Genomic DNA, 22,425 nt, shown 5'->3' with positions numbered 1-22,425 from the left:
CCTTGGCCTGGTATTATCTTGAACTAGGTAACAGTTAAATCTGAATGAAAACACTATATGGTGACTGGTACCAACTGGGGCAAGGTGTTCCAGTTTGGCCACCATACCCTCTTCGTTTGTTATGATGAGGTCTAGTGGCTTGGGTGTTTGCTCCCCTCTGTAATGTGTCGGGTCTCCAGTGCTGGTCAAGTCTGGTCTTGAAAGAGCTCACACTCGGTGCCGTCACAACACTTTCTGGTAGATTGTTCCAAGAGTTCACAACTCTCATTCCGCAAAAGTTACCCCTCACAGTTTCCTGGCTTGCCGCTTCTTCAACCTTGAGCTGTGACCCCTTGTGTGGCAAGCGTCCGCCACCTCCAGCAGCCGTCTCCTAACTCAACTACAACTGGGCCTCATCCCCGTGTCTACTCAGACGCTGCCAGACCTTGTGCCCCCCCCCCGGTGCCCCCCCCACAACCCCCTCTCCTTTGACACGACACAGATCATATCCCTCTTACACGAATTTACCAACCGTATTGAAAGACTCCTTGATACACTCTGTACCGCCATCTCCAACCTACACAGACTACCCCTGCCTCCAGCTGCTACCCAGTCACCCCCCTCTTCTGGTTTGACACAACCTGGTAGCCCCCCTTTGTGCCCCTCATGCTCACGGCCTACTCCACCGCCGCCTGGCACTACTGCTGGAGTACACACCGAGCCTGTCCCGTGCCCGGCTGCCCCCTTCCAACCACCGAGCACTCATGGCTCCCCGGCCAGAATCTGCGTAACTACCATCTTCAGACCTTAGGTCCGATAAGCCGAGGTCAAGTCAAACCCACTGGAATATTTACGCCTGTACTGCTCTAAGTTCTGTGACTCCGTAAAGGTAGGTTCACGATGTAATTGTTCATGATGAACAAAGATGAACTTGTTGGACAATTTCAGAGAATAAAAATCTGTCTGTCTATCTTTTTTGATGTTGAAAACCAAACTCCATTTTTTTATAATGCGCTGCTTTAATTTTGTATGTGAATAAGTACAAAATACCGATTTATAGACATTTAACATTCCTGCAGTAAAATTCTCGTTTTTAAGACATTATTGAAATTATATATATATATATATATATATATATATATATATATATATATATATATATATATATATATATATATATATATATATATATATATATATATATATATATATATATATATATATATGTAACCGGTCGGAATTTACTGGACTTTAATTTCTCACTTGACTTGGGGTTTATTAAAATTTAATAGATGGTAATGGCAGTGGAAGCGCCCCTTTGAGAAAAATCCCGAACCAGCACAAGAACACTTAAATCTACTAAACAAAATGAATTGTCCGTGACCCGTGGAAGGATAGCGTCTGTGACTGGGATGAATGAGACACACTGTAAAATTTAGACACTTATATTCCCTCCAATACTACAAACACAATCAAATAATGGTACACCAATATGCGCACCTCTTAACTTAAACTTAAAACACTATTCTGGGGAATAAAAGTTATACATGATATAGAAATTATTAGAAACACAGGCAACAATAAATTTGAAGTATTAAGAAATGTTGCTTGCACCCATGAAACAGGCCTTAAGGGCTTTCACAAAATAATATCAGTCACTTAGGAAATGGTATTAAAAAATAAGAAATTAACTACTCTACAATGAATAGGCCTTAAGGGCTTTCAACAAAACAATATCAGCCACTGAGGAAATGGTAATAAAAAATAAGAAATTAAATACTCTACAATGAATAGGCCTTAAGGGCTTTCAACAAAATAATAGCACCCCAACAGATGCACACTTCCTAACCTAACTTAACCACTACTCTGGGGAACAAGGTTATACCTGAGATCAGAATTATGAAGAACAATTAGATGCATTAAAAGAATCAAATCACAGCATCACTCTGGTTCCACTTAATGGCACAAACATTAAAAAACAATACTATCAAAATTATTTAGGACTATTAAACTACACACGTCAAGATAATATCAGTCTGAGGAATGGTGTTAACTACACCCGTAATAAGGAAGATAAAATGTTCCTCTAGGTATCTCCTAGAGTCCTAGACTCACGGTCTCAGTGTGTGACCATTAATATACTCAGATAGCCTCAGTGTACTCCCAGTGCGTCCATGGGCAGGAAGAGAGAACGCCAGCAGGTGTCTATGGCCAGTAGGTAACACTTCTAGCTGACCGAGGACACGTCGTGTTGTGCACCCGAGTGGTAAGAACTGATCACCCACTGCTGATGCTGGTCCCGTCGTTTTAATTGTCGGGAGCACTCGTTCACTCAAGAGATCCTTTGCTACCCCGCTAAACAGTGACAGGCCTACACTGATCGGTCCAACGGCGACAATCGCCACCCTCAATCATCAACGGCAGTCTCAAACGGCAGTCAATCTCTCGCAGTCAAACTCCCGTCAACGCCGGTCAACTCCAGTCAAGTGGGTTCTGACGGAAACCCTGAAATGAACTCACTGTTAGCTCTAGTTAACTTTACCACTGCCCTATCTAAACCCTGTCCGAGATTGAATGAGACTTACTTGTTATACTGCCATAGCGCAGCACAGGTGACTAGGCCACGTGACTATTTCTGTGACTGACGCGCAGGGACGTCTTGTTTGCCTGACTGCTTCCCGTGACTGAGGGAGAGCCAGCGTCGCGTCCTCTCAAGGCGTTAGCTTAGGCCTACGTGACATATTTTCCGCCTAACTAATAACTCCTTGGGACACCCGTGACATTATTCAGACTGATAAACGATCTATAATAATTTCAAATTCAATAATAGTCCCTTAACTTCATGAATCGCATCATTATTAATTCGGTAAATTACATTTAATATCATATAGGCCTAGTTCGGCAATCTCTCGCTATGAGCAGGGAGCGCTCTCTTCCCTCCCGCGACCTTGAACGCTCAGTGTTGCCAATGGCGGGGCATTCGGAATTACTCTGAAATTTCTGAATATTACATATATATATATATATATATATATATATATATATATATATATATATATATATATATATATATATATATATATATATATATATATATATATATATATATACTGTATATTTCATGTAAATCCACAATGAAAACGTGGATAAGATAAATCTTGATAAAATCACACGGAAAAATGGTACCTGTTTGCATTTTTCCCCGTGATTTTATCAAGATATATATATATATATATATATATATATATATATATATATATATATATATATATATATATATATATATATATATATATATATATATATATATATATATATATATATATATGCTGATAACCACAAGGAAAGAAGAAAACACGAAGTTCCCAAGCGCTTTCGTGTTGTAGTGGACGTCTCCCCTACAAACTGCGTAGCTGCATCCCACCTGCGATGCTTTCCTTAGCAACCAAGCGAGCGGCGACACCAGATGGTACGGTAACCTAGCAACGAAACTAGAGACCGGTTACTTCTCAGGTTTTCCCAACATGACTCATAGAGGACTCACTGCTGCTGGGTATATAAGCTCTGTCTCTCCATTGAGATTCATTCTCTCCTCACTTCTACAACACGCAACACCTCCTCCTCTGCCGCTGCCTGGCGGCCCTCGCTTCTCCTCGCCTGCCTGGCGGTCCTCGCTCCCGCCAGCGAGCATGGCGACCCACCAGCTGTCCTTCTCTGAGCTTCCTCACCAACCAGCTTTCTCATTCTGGTCTCTCTTCTTGAACAAGCAACACCTCCTCCAGCAAGCTCCACGCTGTCAGCATTCATTCATCCAGGAGGCCAGCAACAGGCAACATATTCTCTAACGAAGCTCCTGCACATCTATCTCCTTCAACACGCTACTCACCGAACGTCTCTACTGAGCAGCTCCTCACCACACGGCACCTCCAGCACCAGACTGTCTATCATGTAACTTATATTATACAAGAAAACCACCTTAGAGTTTCCATCCATCCTGAGTGCTAGACAACATTATACCACGAATTTCTACAAATGGTGACTCCCGGAGATTAGCACTCACACAGGATGGAGGAGACACTGACCACGCTCCCAGTCTTCAAGCAGCATGGAAGAATGGCTTATCCACACAGAAGCAGCTCTGTTACTCTAAGCAGACACCAGCTCCTCTTCCTGCCCCAAGCACCACATCCTGACGACCCCAGCACACCCGTCCTGCCTCAGACGCCGACCCCGGCCCAGCAGTAACCCCTGCCGTGAGGGAAGCACAACATTCATCGCCTCCACACCCTCTTTTCTCCCTCAGGTACTCCCTGCTAATGTCCTGCACCCTGCTGGTGTCATGGACCCAGCTGCTGTCACGAGCCCTAATCCGCTTCTGCTGACGCAGCCCCTGCTCCTGACCCAGGCCCACACACTCCAGCAGGCGCATCTGACGACCCTGTACCTGTCATGAGGGAAGCACAACATTCATCGCCTCCACACCCTCTTTTCTCCCTCAGGTACTCCCTGCTAATGTCCTGCACCCTGCTGCTGTCATGGACCCAGCTGCTGTCACGAGCCCTAATCCGCTTCTGCTGACGCAGCCCCTGCTCCTGACCCAGGCCCACACACTCCAGCAGGCGCATCTGACGACCCTGTACCTGCCGTGAGGGAAGCACAACATTCATCGCCTCCACACACCCTTTTTCTCCCTTCTCCCACAGATAGTGTGTATCTAGACAGTTGTATTTCAGCGATCGGCTCATTCACGCCATCTCCGTTGTCTCACATGAGGCATGCACCGCCCGGTCTGCCTCACATGTGCTAAGCAACTCTACAGACAACAAGTCTCCTACACCGCCTGGAGGGAAGGGGGAGTATTGTAGTGGACTTCTCCCCTACAAACTGCGTAGCTGCATCCCACCTGCGACACTTTCCTTAGCAACCAAGCGAGCGGCGACACCAGATGGTACGGTAACCTAGCAACGGAACCAAAAGACCGGCGACTTTCTCGGGTTTTCCCAACATGACTCATAGAGGACTCGCGGCTGCTGGGTATATAAGCTCTGTCTCTCCATTGAGATTCATTCTAGCCTCTCTTCTACAACACGCAACACCTCCTCCTCTGCCGCTGCCTGGCGGCCCTCGCTTCTCCTCGCCTGCCTGGCGGTCCACGCTCCCGCCAGCGAGCATGGCGACCCACCAGCTGTCCTTCTCTGAGCTTCCTCACCAACCAGCTTTCTCATTCTGGTCTCTCTTCTTGAACAAGCAACACCTCCTCCAGCAAGCTCCACGCTGTCAGCATTCATTCAACCAGGAGGCCAGCAACAGGCAACATCTTCTCTAACGAAGCTCCTGCACATCTACCTCCTTCAACACGCTACTCACCGAACGTCTCTACTGAGCAGCTCCTCACCACACGGCACCTCAAGCACCAGACTGTAAATCATATAACTTATATTATGCAAGAAAACCACCTTAGAGTTTCCATCCATCCTGAGTGCTAGACAACATTATACCACGTAACCCTTCACATCTTCAGGGGTGAGTACAGTCTGTACTCACCCCTGAAGATGTGAATTACACGAAAGCGCTTGGAAACTTCGTGTTTTCTTCTTTCCTTGTGGTTATCAGCTTATACCTAGATCACGCGCATCTACAGTGATTTACTTGCATCTATATATATATATATATATATATATATATATATATATATATATATATATATATATATATATATATATATATATATATATATATATATATATATATATATATATATATATATATATATTTTATAAACTGCATTGCCTTTATTAGCTACACTGTATGGAAAATAAGAAAACAGCATATATGTAGAGTATTCTATTATTCATCGTATACATGATGTTCATTACAGATGTTTGGAAGGTGGACACTGATAAAACGACATTATTGTTAATGTGTACTGTATTGTATACTGTATTGTGATAAAATGAGTTGGCGTCCTCATAAACATTAACGCCCAAATAAACATTCCTGACATCAATGTCAGCACTGACTTCTGTATAAACACTTTTGACGTTAATGAAAAGAGTAAGGCTGTATAGACATGTGACGTCACTTCAAACTGTGACGCCATATGGAGGCAACTTCACTGCTGTCTGTTCTTTATGGTGGCTGGAGACCCCTTGTTATTTTTTGTTTTGTTTTTTTGACTCATTGGAGTCTGTTGTTACGCGGGACTGGCCAGCCTTGTGTGGCAACCTTGTGCTCAGAGACTGTAGTTTACTCACTAGGTGTTGTGTTATAATAGAAGGTATTTTATTGTTTTATATTTATAGTTGTGTGAATAAGAGTTGTTCATAACCCCTTCCTGAAGATAAGTAATTTGTTACATGTAATGAGGTGGAAGGTGTATGTGATGTGGATCATCAGCAGCAACACTCCTGGGTGGTGTAGGAAGGCTTGCACACCTCACTCTGCTGGTAGGGGCTGTACACCACCTGACAATTGATGGTAAAATACACACACATGGACGGATGCCGCTGGTCGCCACTCCCCCACGACTTGTTACTGCTGCTGCTGCTCCACGTCTGACTCCATGACTTTCTTGGAGTTCCCACATTACCTCTACCGGCGCCGTCCCACGACTTCCCAGGCAATAATCCTCCTCTTCCGCTGCTCCAGGTCATCATGTCTGGGTGAGGTTCAGGACGTGGACGTGCGCGCATTGGCGAGTGTGTGAGGGCGGGGTTGGAGGATCCCATGTTAGATGTTTTCCATTGTGATGATGGCCGGTGTTGCCTACCCGGTGAGGTCTGCATGCTGGCTGTGGAGCCCCCTAACGGTATCGACGATGTGAGGGATGAGTGTGTTGCTACAGAAGGCGTGCCGGGTGATTGAGACTGCCCGCCACCGCTGAGGGTAACATGTACCCCTGGTGCCTCATCTTCTCTCAAGGATTGTGAAGCCTCAAGGCCACCGACAGAGGCGTATACAGTGTTGGAGAGCGAGCCCTGTGGGGTGAGACGTACATGAGTGTTGAAACCTTCTACCACCCGTCGGGAGTCCGCTTCTACTGGTAAATCATGACCTAAAATTACATGGCCGCGGAACCCAGGAGGGACTCTGTATCCGGGTGCGCCTGGGATTTTTTCCCCGGGGTGGATGGGAGTTCCGGGACGCTGGGCGAGCAGGGATGAGTTTCTTATTGTGTGTGAGGCGGGCATGGTCATAACGTTGACGATGGGCCCACCTGTAGTGCCAGGTAGGGTCACACTACCGCCTGGACTGGCCGGCACTAGGGGTACAGAGGTCATATCTTCTACTACGTCCGTCTGATGTACACTTCCTGCAGCCGCCTCAATCATCCACGGCCTCGACTCTGGCTGCGATGCCGACCCACGGCTCTCGTAGCCACCTTCGACCTCCTGACGATGTGTCGCAGGCATGTGCGTCTCGACTCGAGGAAGAGAATCGGGGACAGGTGTGTGAAGCTCGGGTGGGGTAACGTGAGGTCCCTCCCTGTGAAGGTGCTGTGAGGGGATGTGAGGCTGAGGAGGAGGGAAGTGAGGATCCTCAGTAGGGAGGTGTTGTGGGGTGATGTGAGGCTGAGGAGGAGGGAAGTGAGGATCCTCAATAGGGAGGTGTTGTGGGGTGATGTGAGGCTGAGGAGGGAAGTGAGGATCCTCAGTAGGGAGGTGTTGTGGGGTGATGTGAGGCTGAGGAGGAGGGAAGTGAGGATCCTCAATAGGGAGGTGTTGTGGGGTGATGTGAGGCTGAGGACCCTCGCTGGGGAGGTGCGGGGTGGTGGTCTGCACCTGGTGCACCACAATGGGTGGATCAGGCACCACCAGTCCTTCCTGTTCGTCATAATGTTCCTCTGGTGACTCTGTAGACGACGTCGCCGTCGTGGTGGGTTGGAGGTGGTCATTATCCAGCTCTAGCGGATCCAGTCTAAATATCTGAGGCCCCAGATCAAAGTAAGGCGCCTGTTGACCAGTAAGCGGGTTGTAATCACTGTCATAGTATTCAGAACCGGGGTGGTCATATGTACCATAATCATAGTGCGGGAGAGAACCCATCAGGTCTCCTGGGCTTGGGGCAGGACCCAAGCGGCCCTGGGAGTAGGTTGCTAAACCCACTTGCCCACCATGAGTGGACTCCTCAGACACCCCAACACCTTCCTCAATATGGGGACGGGTGTGAAGTGGTGCTTTGCCCACCTCGCTCTTCCTGGGCGGCGTCCCGGCACCGCCCGTCATCCCACCGTTGTCGATAACGTATTTGCTGTCAGGGGAACTGACGGTTTGGGACGGGTAAGCGGCCACTTCGGGCACCATGTGAGGCTGGTGGACAGTTTCCATTATGTTGCTTAACATGTCATGGGTCATAGAAGAGTGACTAGGTGCACTGGGAGCGACTGGTTGATCAACTAGTGGCGCATCCTCACGCCCTCCTCCCAGGACGAGACCTGCACGATTCAAGTCGTCAGTCACCAGTTCTTCCTGACCACTATCTGGACCCACCTGTTCACTGAGGAAAGGGAACTCGTGGGTTACTTCGCCCGGCGTAAAATCTTCATGTAAATATTGATCTTCAGTAAATCCCTCGGATCCTAGTCCAGGCTGAAAGAAGTCTCTTGATGAAAACTCATCCTGCACTCGACCCCCTCCTTGTGTATAACCTTCTGCAGAGACCTGAGGGGGAGGTGGGTGGTGGTCGGGGTGGGGTGGAGGCGAGGGTTGGGTATTCGCCAGGTGATGAGAGCCACTGCTGGAGTGTGCAACACCCAGGAAGGACCCTCCGGACACGTCGCCCGCGAGCGAGGCCAAGGCAGAGCCCCCAAAAGGAGTCATCACAGCAGAAGCCAGACCCTGACCCCTCAGTCCACTACCGTCGGGTTGGTGCTGCTCTGGCGTGAAGTCCATCTGTGCGTGGGTGTTGGCGGCGGCGGGGCCGTGGGCCTGGGCTCCCGCACTACCTCCTTGCTGGGTGGAACCAACATTGGAAACAAGCAGGGGAGCACCCTCGTTTGTGGATACCTCGGCCCTGGAGGAGGAGTGAGCACCCATCTGAAGGTGCGCCTGCGACTGGTGACCATTACTATGCGTCATGGCCAGCCCCTGTACCCCGTGCATGTTGCCCATCACTTGTGTTTGGCTCATCCCGCCTGAGTGACCCATGCTCTGAGCCTGGGCAGAAAAGAACCCTCCGGCGCCAGAGCTGCCCACCACCTGTGTGGCTGGCCCAGATCTCATCACAGCACCCGCCACGGCCCCACGCACCCCACTACCCATCTGTGCCTGTGTCTGTACCTGTGACGGTCCAGGATAAAAGTCGTCGCCATCGGTGACGGGTGTCTGTCCAGCATGTGGGACTCCCAGCTGGAGCAAGGGGTCAGCGGCGTCGCTCTGCTCGTTACTGAGTGGGAAGTCGTCTGCGGGAGGGTGGAGGGCTGCCCTCTGGTCCTCGTTGTTATCAGGGTACTCGCCGTTTCTCGCGTTACTTCTCTTACTCTGACCCTTGATGCTCCCACTGGCGTCTACTCCGGCGTCGTACCTGTAGTAGATCTGTCCGTCCTTAACGATGGTCTCTGGGATGGTAAAGCTCCTGACGCTAGGCCTGGTGTGATACCTGCCTAATGTAGCTGCCTCATCCTCGCTGCCACTCTCTTCCCCTGACTCCTGGTAGAAATCTCGGTAGTGCCTGAACCCTTGACCATTTTCATCTGCCCTGACGAATGTAGGGGACAAGTATGGCTCCTCCTGCAGGATCACCGGCTTACGTGAGGCTTCCTCATCACCAGAAGTGTCTGGAAAGCAACAAGAACACGTGGTATAATTCTATGACTCAACCACAACACCTACTCACCCAGGTAGATAATACTAGTGGCGGACAGCACCAGAAATCGACAACACAAATGATAGCCAGTGTGTCTCAACTCTGTCTGTGGTACTGTACAGTATAATATACTGGTACACTACATGTAACTCTATTGTATGGGTGGTATGGGTGTACTGAGTTATTACTAGAATACTAATAAATAATAATAATAATAATGATAATAATAAAAATAATAATAATATTATTATTATTATTATTATTATTATTGTACTAGATGGTGTACCCGGCGTGCCAGGTTTGTTTTATGGAGGGCAGCTCATATAACCTATATATTTCCATGCGTACTCTCTCATCATGATTAATATTATTATCAGTAGTAACAGTAGTAGAAGAAATTGTAGAAGAAAAGTTTTTGTAATTTCAAAAATCTTTTAAATCCGTTCTCGAACACATTTATATATGTGCACGAAAAATTAAGTTTATGTGTCGTCGTCCTTGTGTGGAGTAAAGATTATCTGGGAACTGGAGATGACGACACGTAAGGTATGGTAGAATTCTCATTGTAATTTTGATATTATTTTGGTTTTCTCGGGAGTTCAAAGAAGATTTGCTGGACCTGCAAGCTTTCGTTGCCTCTGGGCCTAAAAGCCAGTAGTCTTTTAATATAAGAACATAAGAATGGAGGAAACTTCAGCGGGCCAATTGGCCCATACTAGTCAGTCCTATTTACACTCAACCACTATTGCTCATATATCTATCCAACTTATGTTTGAAGCCATCCAGCGTATTTGAGTTAATGATGAAGTTTGGTAACTTGTTCCACTCGTCCACTACTCTATTTCCAAACCAATGTTACCTATTTCGCGCCTAAATCTAAATTTTTCTAATTTAAAACCATTGTTACGAGTTCGCCCCTGGTTGGATAGTTTGAGTACCTTTGTAATGTCCCCTTTGTTTAGCCCTGACTTCCATTTATACACCTCTATCATATCGCCCCTCACTCTACGTCTCTCGAGGGAGTGCAAATTAAGATGCTCTAACCTGTCTCTGTACTCAAGGTTCCTAATGCCGGGATTAGTCTTGTCATTCTCCTCTGAATTTTTTCCAAGGATTCTATATCCATTCTGTATTACGGTTACCAGAATTGAACTGCATAATCCAAGTGAAGTCTCACAAGCTCAAGATATAGTTTTAGGATGACCTCTCTAGTCTTGTAACTAACACTCCTTTGTGAACCCAAGTACTTTATTAGCCTTGTTTCGAGCAATTGCACATTGTTTACCTGGCTTAAGATTCCTACTTATCATTACTCCTAAATCTTTCTCGCAGTCGGATTTCTCAATAACATCGTTGTTCATCTGGTATCTGGTTTCCCTGTTTACATCTCCTATACTGAGTACTTTACATCTGTCCATATTGAATTTCATCTGCCATTTTTCAGACCATTCGAAATTTTTTTTAGATCTTCTTGTAGTTTTGCCGAGTCCTCGTCAGATTTAATTACACGCCCTATTTTAGTGTCATCAGCAAATTTACTTATGTTGCTGTCTATGCCGATATCTATGTCGTTTATGTATATAATAATGGTCCAAGTACTGAGCCTTGGGGAACTCCACTAGTGACGTTGCTCCAATGGGATTTAGTGCCGTTAATGCTCACTCGCTGTTTCCTGTCCTGTAACCACGCCCTAACCCATTTTAGAATATCTCCTTTAATGCCCTAAGCCTCCAATTTTCTTATTAGTCTTTCGTGGGGGACTCTGTCGAAGGCTTTGCTGAAGTCGAGATATACCACATCATAATTGTGCCTCTCGTCCACTGATTCGAAAACTGATGAAAAGAATGTTAATAGATTAGTTAGACATGAACGCCCACTTGTGAAGCCATGTTGGGAATTATTGATCAACTTGTGCCTCTCCAGGTGATTTCGAATAAAGTTTGAAATGATTGCTTCCAGTAATTTGCCTACAATTGATGTCAGACTGATTGGACGGTAGTTAGAGGATAGTGATCTATCTCCCTTATTGAAAATCGGTATTATATTCGCTATCCTCCTGGATTCTGGTACTACACCTGTTTTTAAGGACATGTTAAACAACTTTGCTAAGGGCATACTAAACTCTTCCTTTCATTCCTTTAAAACTCTGGCAAATATCTCATCAGGACCGGGTGACTTATTAGGCTTTAGTTTGTCTATTTGCTTACTAACATCGTTACTAGTCACTACTATCTGGCTTAATTTATTTTCTTCTCTATCTCTGTATAGAGTCGGTGCCTCGGGTATCATGTTTAAATTTTCGGTGGTGAAAACTGTTGAAAAATATTTAATCAGATTACTGCTCATTTCTCCGTAGTTATCAGTTAGCTCGCCGGTATCTGACTGTATTGGTCCAATCTTTTCTCGTGTTTTAGTTTGATACATTTGATAGAATTCCTTGGGGTCTGACTTCGCCTCCCTTGCTACCTTCAGTTCATTATTCCTCTTTGCTTTTCTTATCTCGGGTGAAGATCGTGGTAAACTTCACCACGATTTATTCTCCTACTTCTAGCTTTCCTTTGTCCAATAATATTCTTTAAATAACTATTTATCCATTTAGAGTCATTGTTGTTTGATCTGAGGTCATTGTTTTGATAACTTAGAAATGTGTATAATAAATTAAGCATGCCGCAGAAACATTTATTCCTAAACATACACGAATTGTTGTATGTTTAACTCTGGTACAATTTTATTTTATTCATACACACTAAACGACATCTTGACCCCCCAACACACACAGGTTCCAAAAACTGTATCTTGCCAGCTTTTAACACCTGGTATGCTCTTTATGTGAGTCAGAAGCATCCGCACAGACACATTTACGAGCCACACACAATATTAAAGTACATATCTTCAAGAATCTGGGTTTAGGCGTGAAAATAGGTCAGGCAGGCACTCACTTGTCAGGGACTGCGTGACGACAGTTGGTAACTCCATGACGGGCGGTGCTCCTGAGGGCGGGTCTTCAACCTTAGACGTCGGCCTCGCTACCACCCTGGTGTGTGGTCCTGTGAGAGACTTCGTCCTCGGCCTTGCTCTGACCCTGGGTAGGGTGTGTGGTCTCGGCAGGGGCCTGGTTTGTGGTGTCTGGCTAATGCCACTGTGTCCTCGATCACGACTCCTACCAGATCGACGGTCCTGAGGCAGCCGCGAGTACTCTTGACGTCGATCCACATTCCTCTTGCTTCTGCGGTGTCCTGTGTGTTATGGCTGTTTTAGTGGTATTCCTAATGTAATTTAAAAGCTAACAATTCGAGCAAGGTACTGTAAATATCAGCATGAGTTACATTTTGTTAAATATTAATGATATGACTAAAATCTAACTTTATAATGTGACGAGACTCCCCCCCCCAAAAAAATCCTGAAAATATAACAAAAAAAATTCCAATGCGGTATGTAACAGAGAAGAACCGTATTGATAATAATGCGAGAAAAGGTTAGATATGTATAGTATATACGAACGTTGATTGTTAACTTTTGCTACGGTTGATGATGAACCAGCTAACTGACAGAGAGAGTAGTGGTAAGAAATCTATTCATTCATTTATTATTGTAATACACGTTCTCTTTGGTTCAATATACATATAAACAGTGTAAGTTTACACACGATAACAAGCTGTAGGTCGATTTAGGCCCACTTCACACGAGCTTGTTTTTCCTTCGCAGAAGTACCCGGGCGGTTTAGAAATTAATAAGAATGTTTTTTTTAGAAATTAATAAGCTTGTTTTTTCCTGCTCGACAAAAATGGGGGCTGGAAGTGCCTGTGATTATTGTCAGCTATGTTCTGTATTTTTAAGTATTTTTGCTTTATATATATATATATATATATATATATATATATATATATATATATATATATATATATATATATATATATATATATATATATATATACAAGTAAATCACTGTAGGTGCGCGTGATCTAGGTATATGCTGATAACCACAAGGAAAGAAGAAAACACAAAGTTCCCAAGCGCTTGTAGTGGACGTCTCCCCTACAACTGCCTACAACTGCCTACAACTGCGTAGCCGCAGCCACCAGCTGCTACTATCTTCCCTAGCAACCAAACTAGCGGCCCAAGCGGGGGCGTCACCAGATGCCACCGTATCCTAGCAACTGAGTCAAAAGACCGGCTACTTCTCGGGTTTTCCCTACATGACTCACGGCTGACTCACGGCTGCTGGGTATATAAGCTCTGTCTCTCCATTGAGATTCATTCTGCCTCTCTTCCTGAACAAGCAACACCTCCTCCACCGCTGCCTGGCGGTCCTCGCTCCCGCCAGCGAGCATGGCGACCCACCAGCTGTCCTTCTCTGAGCTTCCTCACCAACCAGCTCTTATTCTGCTCTCGGTTCCTGAACACGCAACACCTCCTCCCAGCAAGCTCCTCGCTGTCCAGTTTTCATTCAACCAGGAGGCCAGCAACAGGCAACATCTTCTCTAACGAAGCTCCTGTACATCTACCTCCTTCAACACGCTACTCACCGAACGTCTCTACTGAGCAGCCCCTCACCACACGGCACCTCCAGCACCAGACTGTCTACCATATAACTTATATTATACAAGAAAACCACCTTAGAGTTTCCATCCATCCTGAGTGCTAGACAACATTATATTACGAAACCCTACAAATGGTGACTCCCGGAAAAACGCACTCACACAGGATGGAGGAGACACTGATCACGCTCCTAGTCTTCAAGCAGCATAGAAGAATGGCTTATCCACACAGAAGCAGCTCTGCTACTCTAAGCAGACACCAGCTCCTCTTCCTGCCCCAAGCACCACATCCTACCGACCCCAGCACACCCGTCCTGCCTCAGACGCCGACCCCGGCCCAGCAGTAACCCCTGCCGCCCCTGACGCGGCCTCTGTTCCTGAGTGCGGACCCACACACACACCCCTCTTTTCTCCCTCAGGTACTCCCTGCTAATGTCCTGCACCCTGCTGCTGTCGTGGACCCAGCTGCTGTCACGAGCCCTAATCCGCTTCTGCTGACGCAGCCCCTGCTCCTGACCCAGGCCCACACACACCCCAGAAGGCGCATCTGACGACTCCGTACCTGTCGTGAGGGAAGCACAACATTCATCGCCTCCACACACCCTTTTCCTACCTCTCTCTTCCCACAGATAGTGTGTATATTGACAGTTGTATTCAGCGACCGGCTCATTCACGCCATCGCCGTTGTCTCACATGAGGCATGCACCGCCCGGTCTGCCTCACATGTGCTAAGCAACTCTACAGACAACAAGTCTCCTACACCGCCTGGAGGGAAGGGGGAGTATTGTAGTGGACTTCTCCCCTACAACTGCGTAGCCGCAGCCACCAGCTGCTACCATCTTCCCTAGCAACCAAACGAGCGGCAAGGCAGGGGCGTCACCAGATGTCGCAGTATCTTAGCAACGGAACCAAAGACCGGCGACTTTCTCGGGTTTTCCCAACATGACTCATAGATGACTCACGGCTGCTGGGTATATAAACTCTGTCTCTCCATTGAGACTCATTCTGGCCTCTCTTCCTGAACAAGCAACACCTCCTCCTCCGCCGCTGCCTGGCGGTCCTCGCTCCCGCCAGCGAGCATGGCGACCCACCAGCTGTCCTTCTCTGAGCTTCCTCACCAACCAGCTCTTATTCTGCTCTCGGTTCCTGAACACGCAACACCTCCTCCCAGCAAGCTCCTCGCTGTCCAGCATTCATTCAACCAGGAGGCCAGCAACAGGCAACATCTTCTCTAACGAAGCTCCTGCACATCTACCTCCTTCAACACGCTACTCACCGAACGTGTCTACTGAGCAGCTCCTCACCACACGGCACCTCCAGCACCAGACTGTCTATCATATAACTTATATTATACAAGAAAACCACCTTAGAGTTTCCATCCATCCTGAGTGCTAGACAACATTATACCACGAATTCCTACAGTCTACTTAGTCTCTTTGCCTAATTGTCGCCATGTTAGTAGTGTTCCCCAGTGGGAAGTGATTGTGAGGAAACTGTGGACAGTACAAGTTAATAATATACTAAATAAATGTATTATTATTCATATTTAAGTATAACATACTCGTGATGATGATAATAATAATACCGTATATCTGTATATCTTAGTGATAAACCAAAACACACACACACACACACACACACATATATATATATATATATATATATATATATATATATATATATATATATATATATATATATATATATATATATATATATAATGATAATAACTGTAATATATATTACAGAACAACGTCATGGCAGCTCCTGATAGCCTATAACTGAAAACCATTTTCTTATTTGTCAAATTTCGTGAGTGTGAAAAACACGTTCGTGTGAACACGTGCCTTCTAGAAATATTCCTGAGCGTGAAATTTCCCTCTCAGGACAAACACGCTCTTGTGAAGCTGGCCTTAACCAAGGCTCAACCAGGTAAACCGTTTAAGGTTATTTCCATTGCGGATCTTTTGGTTAGATTATTTTTTTTATTAATTTACAAAGAAAATTCCATGGGGATATACCCCACTCAATAAGATTTCACTGTGAAAATAACACGAATTTTTGAGAATGGCAAAACAGTTCTCAAAAATCATTCTCAGACACATGTTTTGTTTTGCTAAAACTAGGGAACCATGATGCCATTGAGCTTAGCAATAGCTGATAAACTGAATCTCACGAAACGTTGATACTGGAAATGACAGAAGATTGTAACAAAACCAAAAATGAAAAAAAATGAAAAGGTGGAAGAATAGGAAAAGAAGATCAAGGTGAAAAAAATAAAAATAATTAAATACTAAAACGAAGACAATAATGCGAATAAACTGAAAGAAACGAAAAATAACTTAAAAGAAAAGAAAAATAAATTAAAGCACAAAGAAGAAACCAAAAGAATAACAGGATAACAAACTAAAAAAAAAACGAGTGAAAGAAAATTAGCGTTACCGCCAACGAAGCGGTAAGTATGTGACGTCTGGATAAGAAGACCCATGCACGTGGACTCAATGATATTTAATGGTCAAAATCTGTCAACACATTACTCATGATCTGTGGATTACAAGTTAGGTGACAACAGCTTCATATCGTATACAATGGCAACAACATTTACTACGTGACTTATGTGATAATTACAAAGACGTATACATAGTGTTACCGCAAGCGGTGCATAATTATGATGACATAAACAAATGTTATGTTAGGCTGTAACTCACAATGTAGAGTGTTGAGATGGTTGAAGATGAGAGGCCCAGAAGGAGGTTGGAGGGTGTGAAGGGAGTTTGTTTATGTATAATTATAATCACCTGACTCAGCCATGCCTGACCAGCCAAGGGGCCAGGCTATAGGGTGGGCATTTCTGCATAGCTACCCATATCTTAGAGTCAACACCTACCCTGGCTCTTCTAGACTTTCACGTAAGGTTAACTAGTACTTATTGTGTACACAGGTAGACTGTGTCATTGTTTTTGTGTTAAGATTAGACTAATTACATAGCCATGATGAATATATATTGATTAAACATTTATGTAAGAGTGCCTATGTATGACTCATTTGAAATACTAAATGAATTGTATTCAACAGGTTTGACCGAATTATAATGTTCGGTATGACGAGAAGTATTATTCACCCTCAACCGTCTGATGGAGGTTACAGTCAAACGTGAATGTCTACCAACGCGCGGGCAGCAGTAACCAAGGTCAACTCAACTCAACCCACTGGAGGGATGCGCGAGCGCGCGCGTTCGTGCCACGGATTACAGCAACGCCCGTAGATTTACAGTGGCGATAATACTTGAACCTTTTGTTATTGAAGAAAATAATGTTGTCAGAGTGAGCTCAGCCACTCTTAGTGTAGCTTGGCTCACCAACACTCGTCACTCGAGGGACGAGTGTAATAATAATAATAATAATAATAATAATAATTAACGGTTTATTGAAAAAGCTTGGGAGCCAGAAGGCTGAAAATATACAGTTACATATTTGGGGAATGGGTTTCGAATTACAAATAATATACATGTAACATAAGTGATACAAATAAGATATATAATAACTAGATGGGGAAAAGCTCAAACTACAGTGCATTTCAACATAGTGACAGTGCAAGAAGTAGTATTTACTGGAGTGAATACACTGGTTTATTACAAGTTATTGATAATTTTACAATGGTTGGGACTGGGCTGTTCTTATAGTGATTAGTTCGCACGTATGGGCTGGATGCGGTTGTGGTGTCGAACAGCAATTCTCGGCTAGGGATCTCAGGTGGTAGTAGGAGCCGTGTCGAGGATGTAGAAGCCCACAAATTTGAAGATGAGGTCGGTGATGGTCAGTGAGAGTCGAAAGGGTCAGTGTGGAGCGCTTCTTGAGGAGAGGGAAGGAGAGAATAATCTTGCATGCCCCTTTGCACTTTTTTTAGGTGTTTACGTTGTGTGGCATTTAGGAGGAAGACCAGGTAGGGGAGGCATAGAGCTGGGAAGTATGAATGTTGTGTAAACACTGAGGAGCCTGGGCAGGAACTCCGAGGACTTGAGTCGGCGGAGGAGGGAGAGGAAACTGGAGGATTTGACAACTTCACTGACGTGTGGTTTCCAATTTAGTTTGTTGTCTAGTGACGCCGAGGAGCCAGAATCTACAACCTGGAGTGTGTTTGGACCAAATGGAGGAGGTGGGACTATGTCGCGGAGAGGTTGATGTGCATAACCATGGTCTTGCTGGGTGACATGGTTGTTGGTGGCCCAGTTTAGAGACTGTTCAATAAATCCTGAAGGGCGTGTAGTCGAGCAGAATTGTTGACGCTTGATCCCAATGGTGGAGTTGTTTACATATTTCCAGCGAGCAGGGTTTTAGGCATCATTGATGAGCATAAGGAAGCAGAGTGGTCTGGTCCCATCTTGGTGCTGGGACGCCACAGGTGAGTGACTGAAGGAAACAGCTCGGAAGCGTACAGCTACGGTCACTGAGGAAGTCTAAGCTGGTATAAGATTCCTCCGGGAGGTCAATAGCTTTGTTGATATTATGAGGTCGACTAGGTCGAATGCTTCAGTGAAATCAATGAAGGCGACAGCTACAGACGTTTTTCTCTCGAGATGGCGGTGAGTGTGGGTGGATGTGTATCCAGCTAGTAAGGCAGAGTGATGGGTTGTCAGACCACAGCTTACATCTCAGAAACAGTCCAGACCTGACCCACATCAGGAGGTCATGTGGAGGGTAACCTCTCGGCTGCCCAAGGTTACAAATCAACCAGGCCCTCCACATGTCACATGGCCCCAACAAATATGTAAGACACAGTGAGCAAAAACACTCCTGTCCTCCCCCCATACGACCTACTGTACATCTAAGACAAGGCCCAGACCTAACCTCACATAAGCCAGGTAAAATGTAACCCGTCGGCTGGGGCCACAAATCAACCAGAGCCTCATGTCACACGGTCCCACCAACGATGTTAACAGGCAAGCATTCATCTGAAGATTTCCAGAATATACAACAACTTATAGTCTCAAAAAGTCCAGACCTGACCCTACATTAGCGAGGGCAAATGTAAGGAGACCCTTCGCCGCCCCCAGATCAGCTCAACCTGACGGCTGGTCTTCCAATATATAGGATGTCCTAGTCCTCCTCACGAGAGTGTGTCTTGTAACCAAGAAGGGCCAGCTACTAAGTCCCCAGTGCCACTGAGAGAAGCCCGCCACTAAGTGTAACGAAGTCTCAGCCGGGTCCATCGACAGAGTGCTGTCAACTCAACGGTAACAGTAAGTGCTGGCTGTGTAGACGGTAGAAGTGGGTGATCCCTAACCTCCCCAACGACGACTTAGTGAAGTGCCCATTCTAATTGTGAGGTTAGGTTATACGAGAATACCATAGTCTATCATAAATTGTGTACGAACCCCCATTAATCCCCCTATTGAACTAGTAAAAAAAAGCTAACACGCATTGGTGTTTTATATACTACACTTGTACTATGCCTGTGTTAATATACAGTGTTAACATCACACCCTCGAGACACGCTACCATTTCCTCTCGCTATAATACTCTACTACTATAAACTCCTAGCTTACCTCTTCATGTGAGATTTTGTCTCATTATAAGTGCAACGTCCGTGTAAATCTCGCATCGATAATAGTTAAACCTTGTTAGTCCAGAAAATAGTCTTGTCTGGGTGATCTTGATCATTCCCAGTGTAGTGCATATGAGAATGAAAACACTATGTCATTATTGTTGTTCGACGTAAGTGCAGAACACAATTAGCAGTCATAATTGACTGAAGTGATATTGCTTTGTAAATAACCCAAATATCAATGTAAAGTCTGTAATGACTATCAGTGAAGGAAAGGCAATGGAGGAGAAACAAGCTCTGGAAAAGGCTCGTACCCAGTGTGTTCCAGAGCACATGGATTAGCAGCAGGGTGCTGCATTTAAATTCTGAGCATGTCAGTGAGGGAGAGGCCAAAGAGGGTAAAAAGATTACGTTGCTGTTTCTTGTGTCTGAGGCCACCTTGTCGCTGAGTGTTGGTCACGCTCAGGTGTGGCACTGATGGGTGCAAAGAGAAGCATTCTAGACTGTTGCATCAAGAACAAAAGGGAGGCACTTACTGCAAGTATGTCAAACACAGACAAGGGTGCATGCAGCTTTTAAATTCTTCTGGTCTCGCGGAAACAGGAGTCAGTGGCAGGCACCTTTGATGGAAGCCAACGATTAAAGTTCGTACATGGCCGAAAAATAGGCCATGTCTATGCTACAGGACAAAGGACGCCCATGAAAACCCATATGAAAGCTGCGAAAGCTTATTATCTGACTATTGACGAAAAAATGCCAAGCTTGTACTGCCCATAGTGAGTGTGAAGATCTGGGAAAGGACTCACACCAACGAAATCACACTGCAATTTTAGCTCTCTTGACTCAGGCAGCGACAGGTCGTATTGCACCAAAGATCTGGCATGGTGAAACTAAGGAAAGGGACACCTACCCTGGTAAACTATGGGTACACACTTACCCAAGAGATGATAACACTGAAATAGCTGGAGGTAGATATAAAAGTGGTTGGCGCAGGCATGAAACGAGGCAGAACCATACTATCCCTAAAGTACTATTATACAAAATTTCCCCAACGCTGCAATAACCTCAGAAGCTAACACAAGTGATGTCTCAAGGTGGACCCATCTGCGAGGTGTGTGGAATTGGCTCAGAATTGCAGAGCAACAGCATAGAAATTCTTGATAGGACAAGATGTGCCACAGGCCCTGGTACCCTTGGAGGTCAGAGCAGGAAGGGATGGAATGCCATTCACCATAAAAACGCGACTGGGTTGGACAGTAAATGGACCGGTGGGGCACCAAGACGCACAAGGATTTTGCATGTCAGAATGCCTGATGACCGAAACTGTCGTGAGTCCTGAAATCCGTCTGGAAAGACAAGTTAAGCTTTTTTGGGAGCTGGAAAGTGGGGACACAGGAGCCTTGCAGTCAGCAGCTCATTCACTTGAGGTCAAAAGAGTGTTGAGGCTATGGTCAGAGACAGGCATCAAAACTAATGGTCATTACCAATTTCCCATACCGTTCCGTAATGAGAACACGGAACTCCCAAACAACAAGGCGTCGACTAGATGGGCTTTGAAGGAGACTATCCAAGGACGCACGGCTGCGACAAGGATACGTAGAGGAAATAAATAAACTGCTTGCTGAAGGATATGCTGAATCAGTGCCTAAGTGCCAGTTGGAGTCAGATACTGGACTGGTCTGGTATCTGCCTCATCACCCGGTGTTGAACCCAAATAAGCCAAACAAAGTATGCATAGTTTTTGACTGTGCAGCCAAACACAAAAGGACATCGCTGAACTACCAGGTACTACAAGGTCCAGACTTCAACAACAAATTACTTGGAGTCCTGTTTAGGTTTCGCCAAGGAACTACAGCCATCATGGCAGATGTGGAGGCTATGTACCATCAAATCCATGTAGCGCCAGAACACCGAGATGCGTTAAGATTCCTCTGGTGGGAGAATGGGGACCTGAGTAGAGAGCCAGTAACTTACAGGATGAAGGTGCACATCTTTGGTGGGGTGTGGAGCCCTTCATGTGCAACTTACGCTCTCCGGCGCATATTTCAAGACCACAGATCCGAGTTTCCCGACATGGTGGCGCAAGCGGAAGTCAACTTCTACGTTGACGACCTGCTCATGTCGCTGGACTCATCAAATGAAGCATCAATGTTAGCGTGTCAGCTTCGAAAACTGTTGGCGCGTGGAGGATTTCGGTTAACTAAGTGGGCCAGTAATCACAAAGGAGTGTTGGCTACCATCCCAACGGAGGAGAGGCAAAATGCACTGAAGGAAATTGATCTGAGGCAAGACAAATTGCCAATGGAGCGAGCCCTGGGGGTTAGGTGGCTCCTGGAAGGTGATCAGCTCGCCATCAAGGTGCAACCAAATTCAAGGCCAGCGACCAGGGGAGGAGTACTAAGCCTGGTCAGTTCTATTTATGACCCACTGGGGTTCGTGGCCCCATTCATCATCAGGGCTAAAATATTATTTCAGTGTGAATGCAGGCGTCGATTAGGGTGGGACGAACCTTTGTCGGCTGTTAATCACACGACCTGGAGCACCTGGCTAGGAGAACTGG

The 22,425-nt window shown here is 45.7% G+C and overlaps 2 protein-coding genes across 4 annotated transcripts in view; both read right to left on the bottom strand.

Moving 5' to 3' along the window:
* Nucleotides 1-22,425, bottom strand: part of LOC121862425 — a 97,740-nt gene that overhangs the window by 36,730 nt on the left and 38,585 nt on the right. The gene's annotated exons all lie outside the window — the stretch shown is intronic.
* LOC121862654 overlaps nucleotides 6,372-22,425 on the bottom strand; it is a 32,001-nt gene continuing 15,947 nt past the window's right edge. Inside the window, exons 5-7 of the mRNA XM_042360975.1 lie at nucleotides 12,723-13,019; nucleotides 7,609-9,754; nucleotides 6,372-7,464 (exon numbers count right to left, since the gene is read on the bottom strand). Coding sequence (XP_042216909.1) covers nucleotides 6,372-7,464; nucleotides 7,609-9,754; nucleotides 12,723-13,019 — 3,536 coding nt within the window. The remainder of the gene's footprint in view (nucleotides 7,465-7,608; nucleotides 9,755-12,722; nucleotides 13,020-22,425) is intronic.

The sequence above is a fragment of the Homarus americanus genome, unplaced genomic scaffold (genome assembly GCF_018991925.1).
Source record: "Homarus americanus isolate GMGI-L3 unplaced genomic scaffold, GMGI_Hamer_2.0 scaffold31037, whole genome shotgun sequence".
Classification (NCBI taxonomy): Eukaryota; Metazoa; Arthropoda; class Malacostraca; order Decapoda; family Nephropidae; genus Homarus; species Homarus americanus.
Note: the sequence above shows the minus strand (reverse complement) of the source record. Positions and strands in the feature narration are given on the sequence as shown.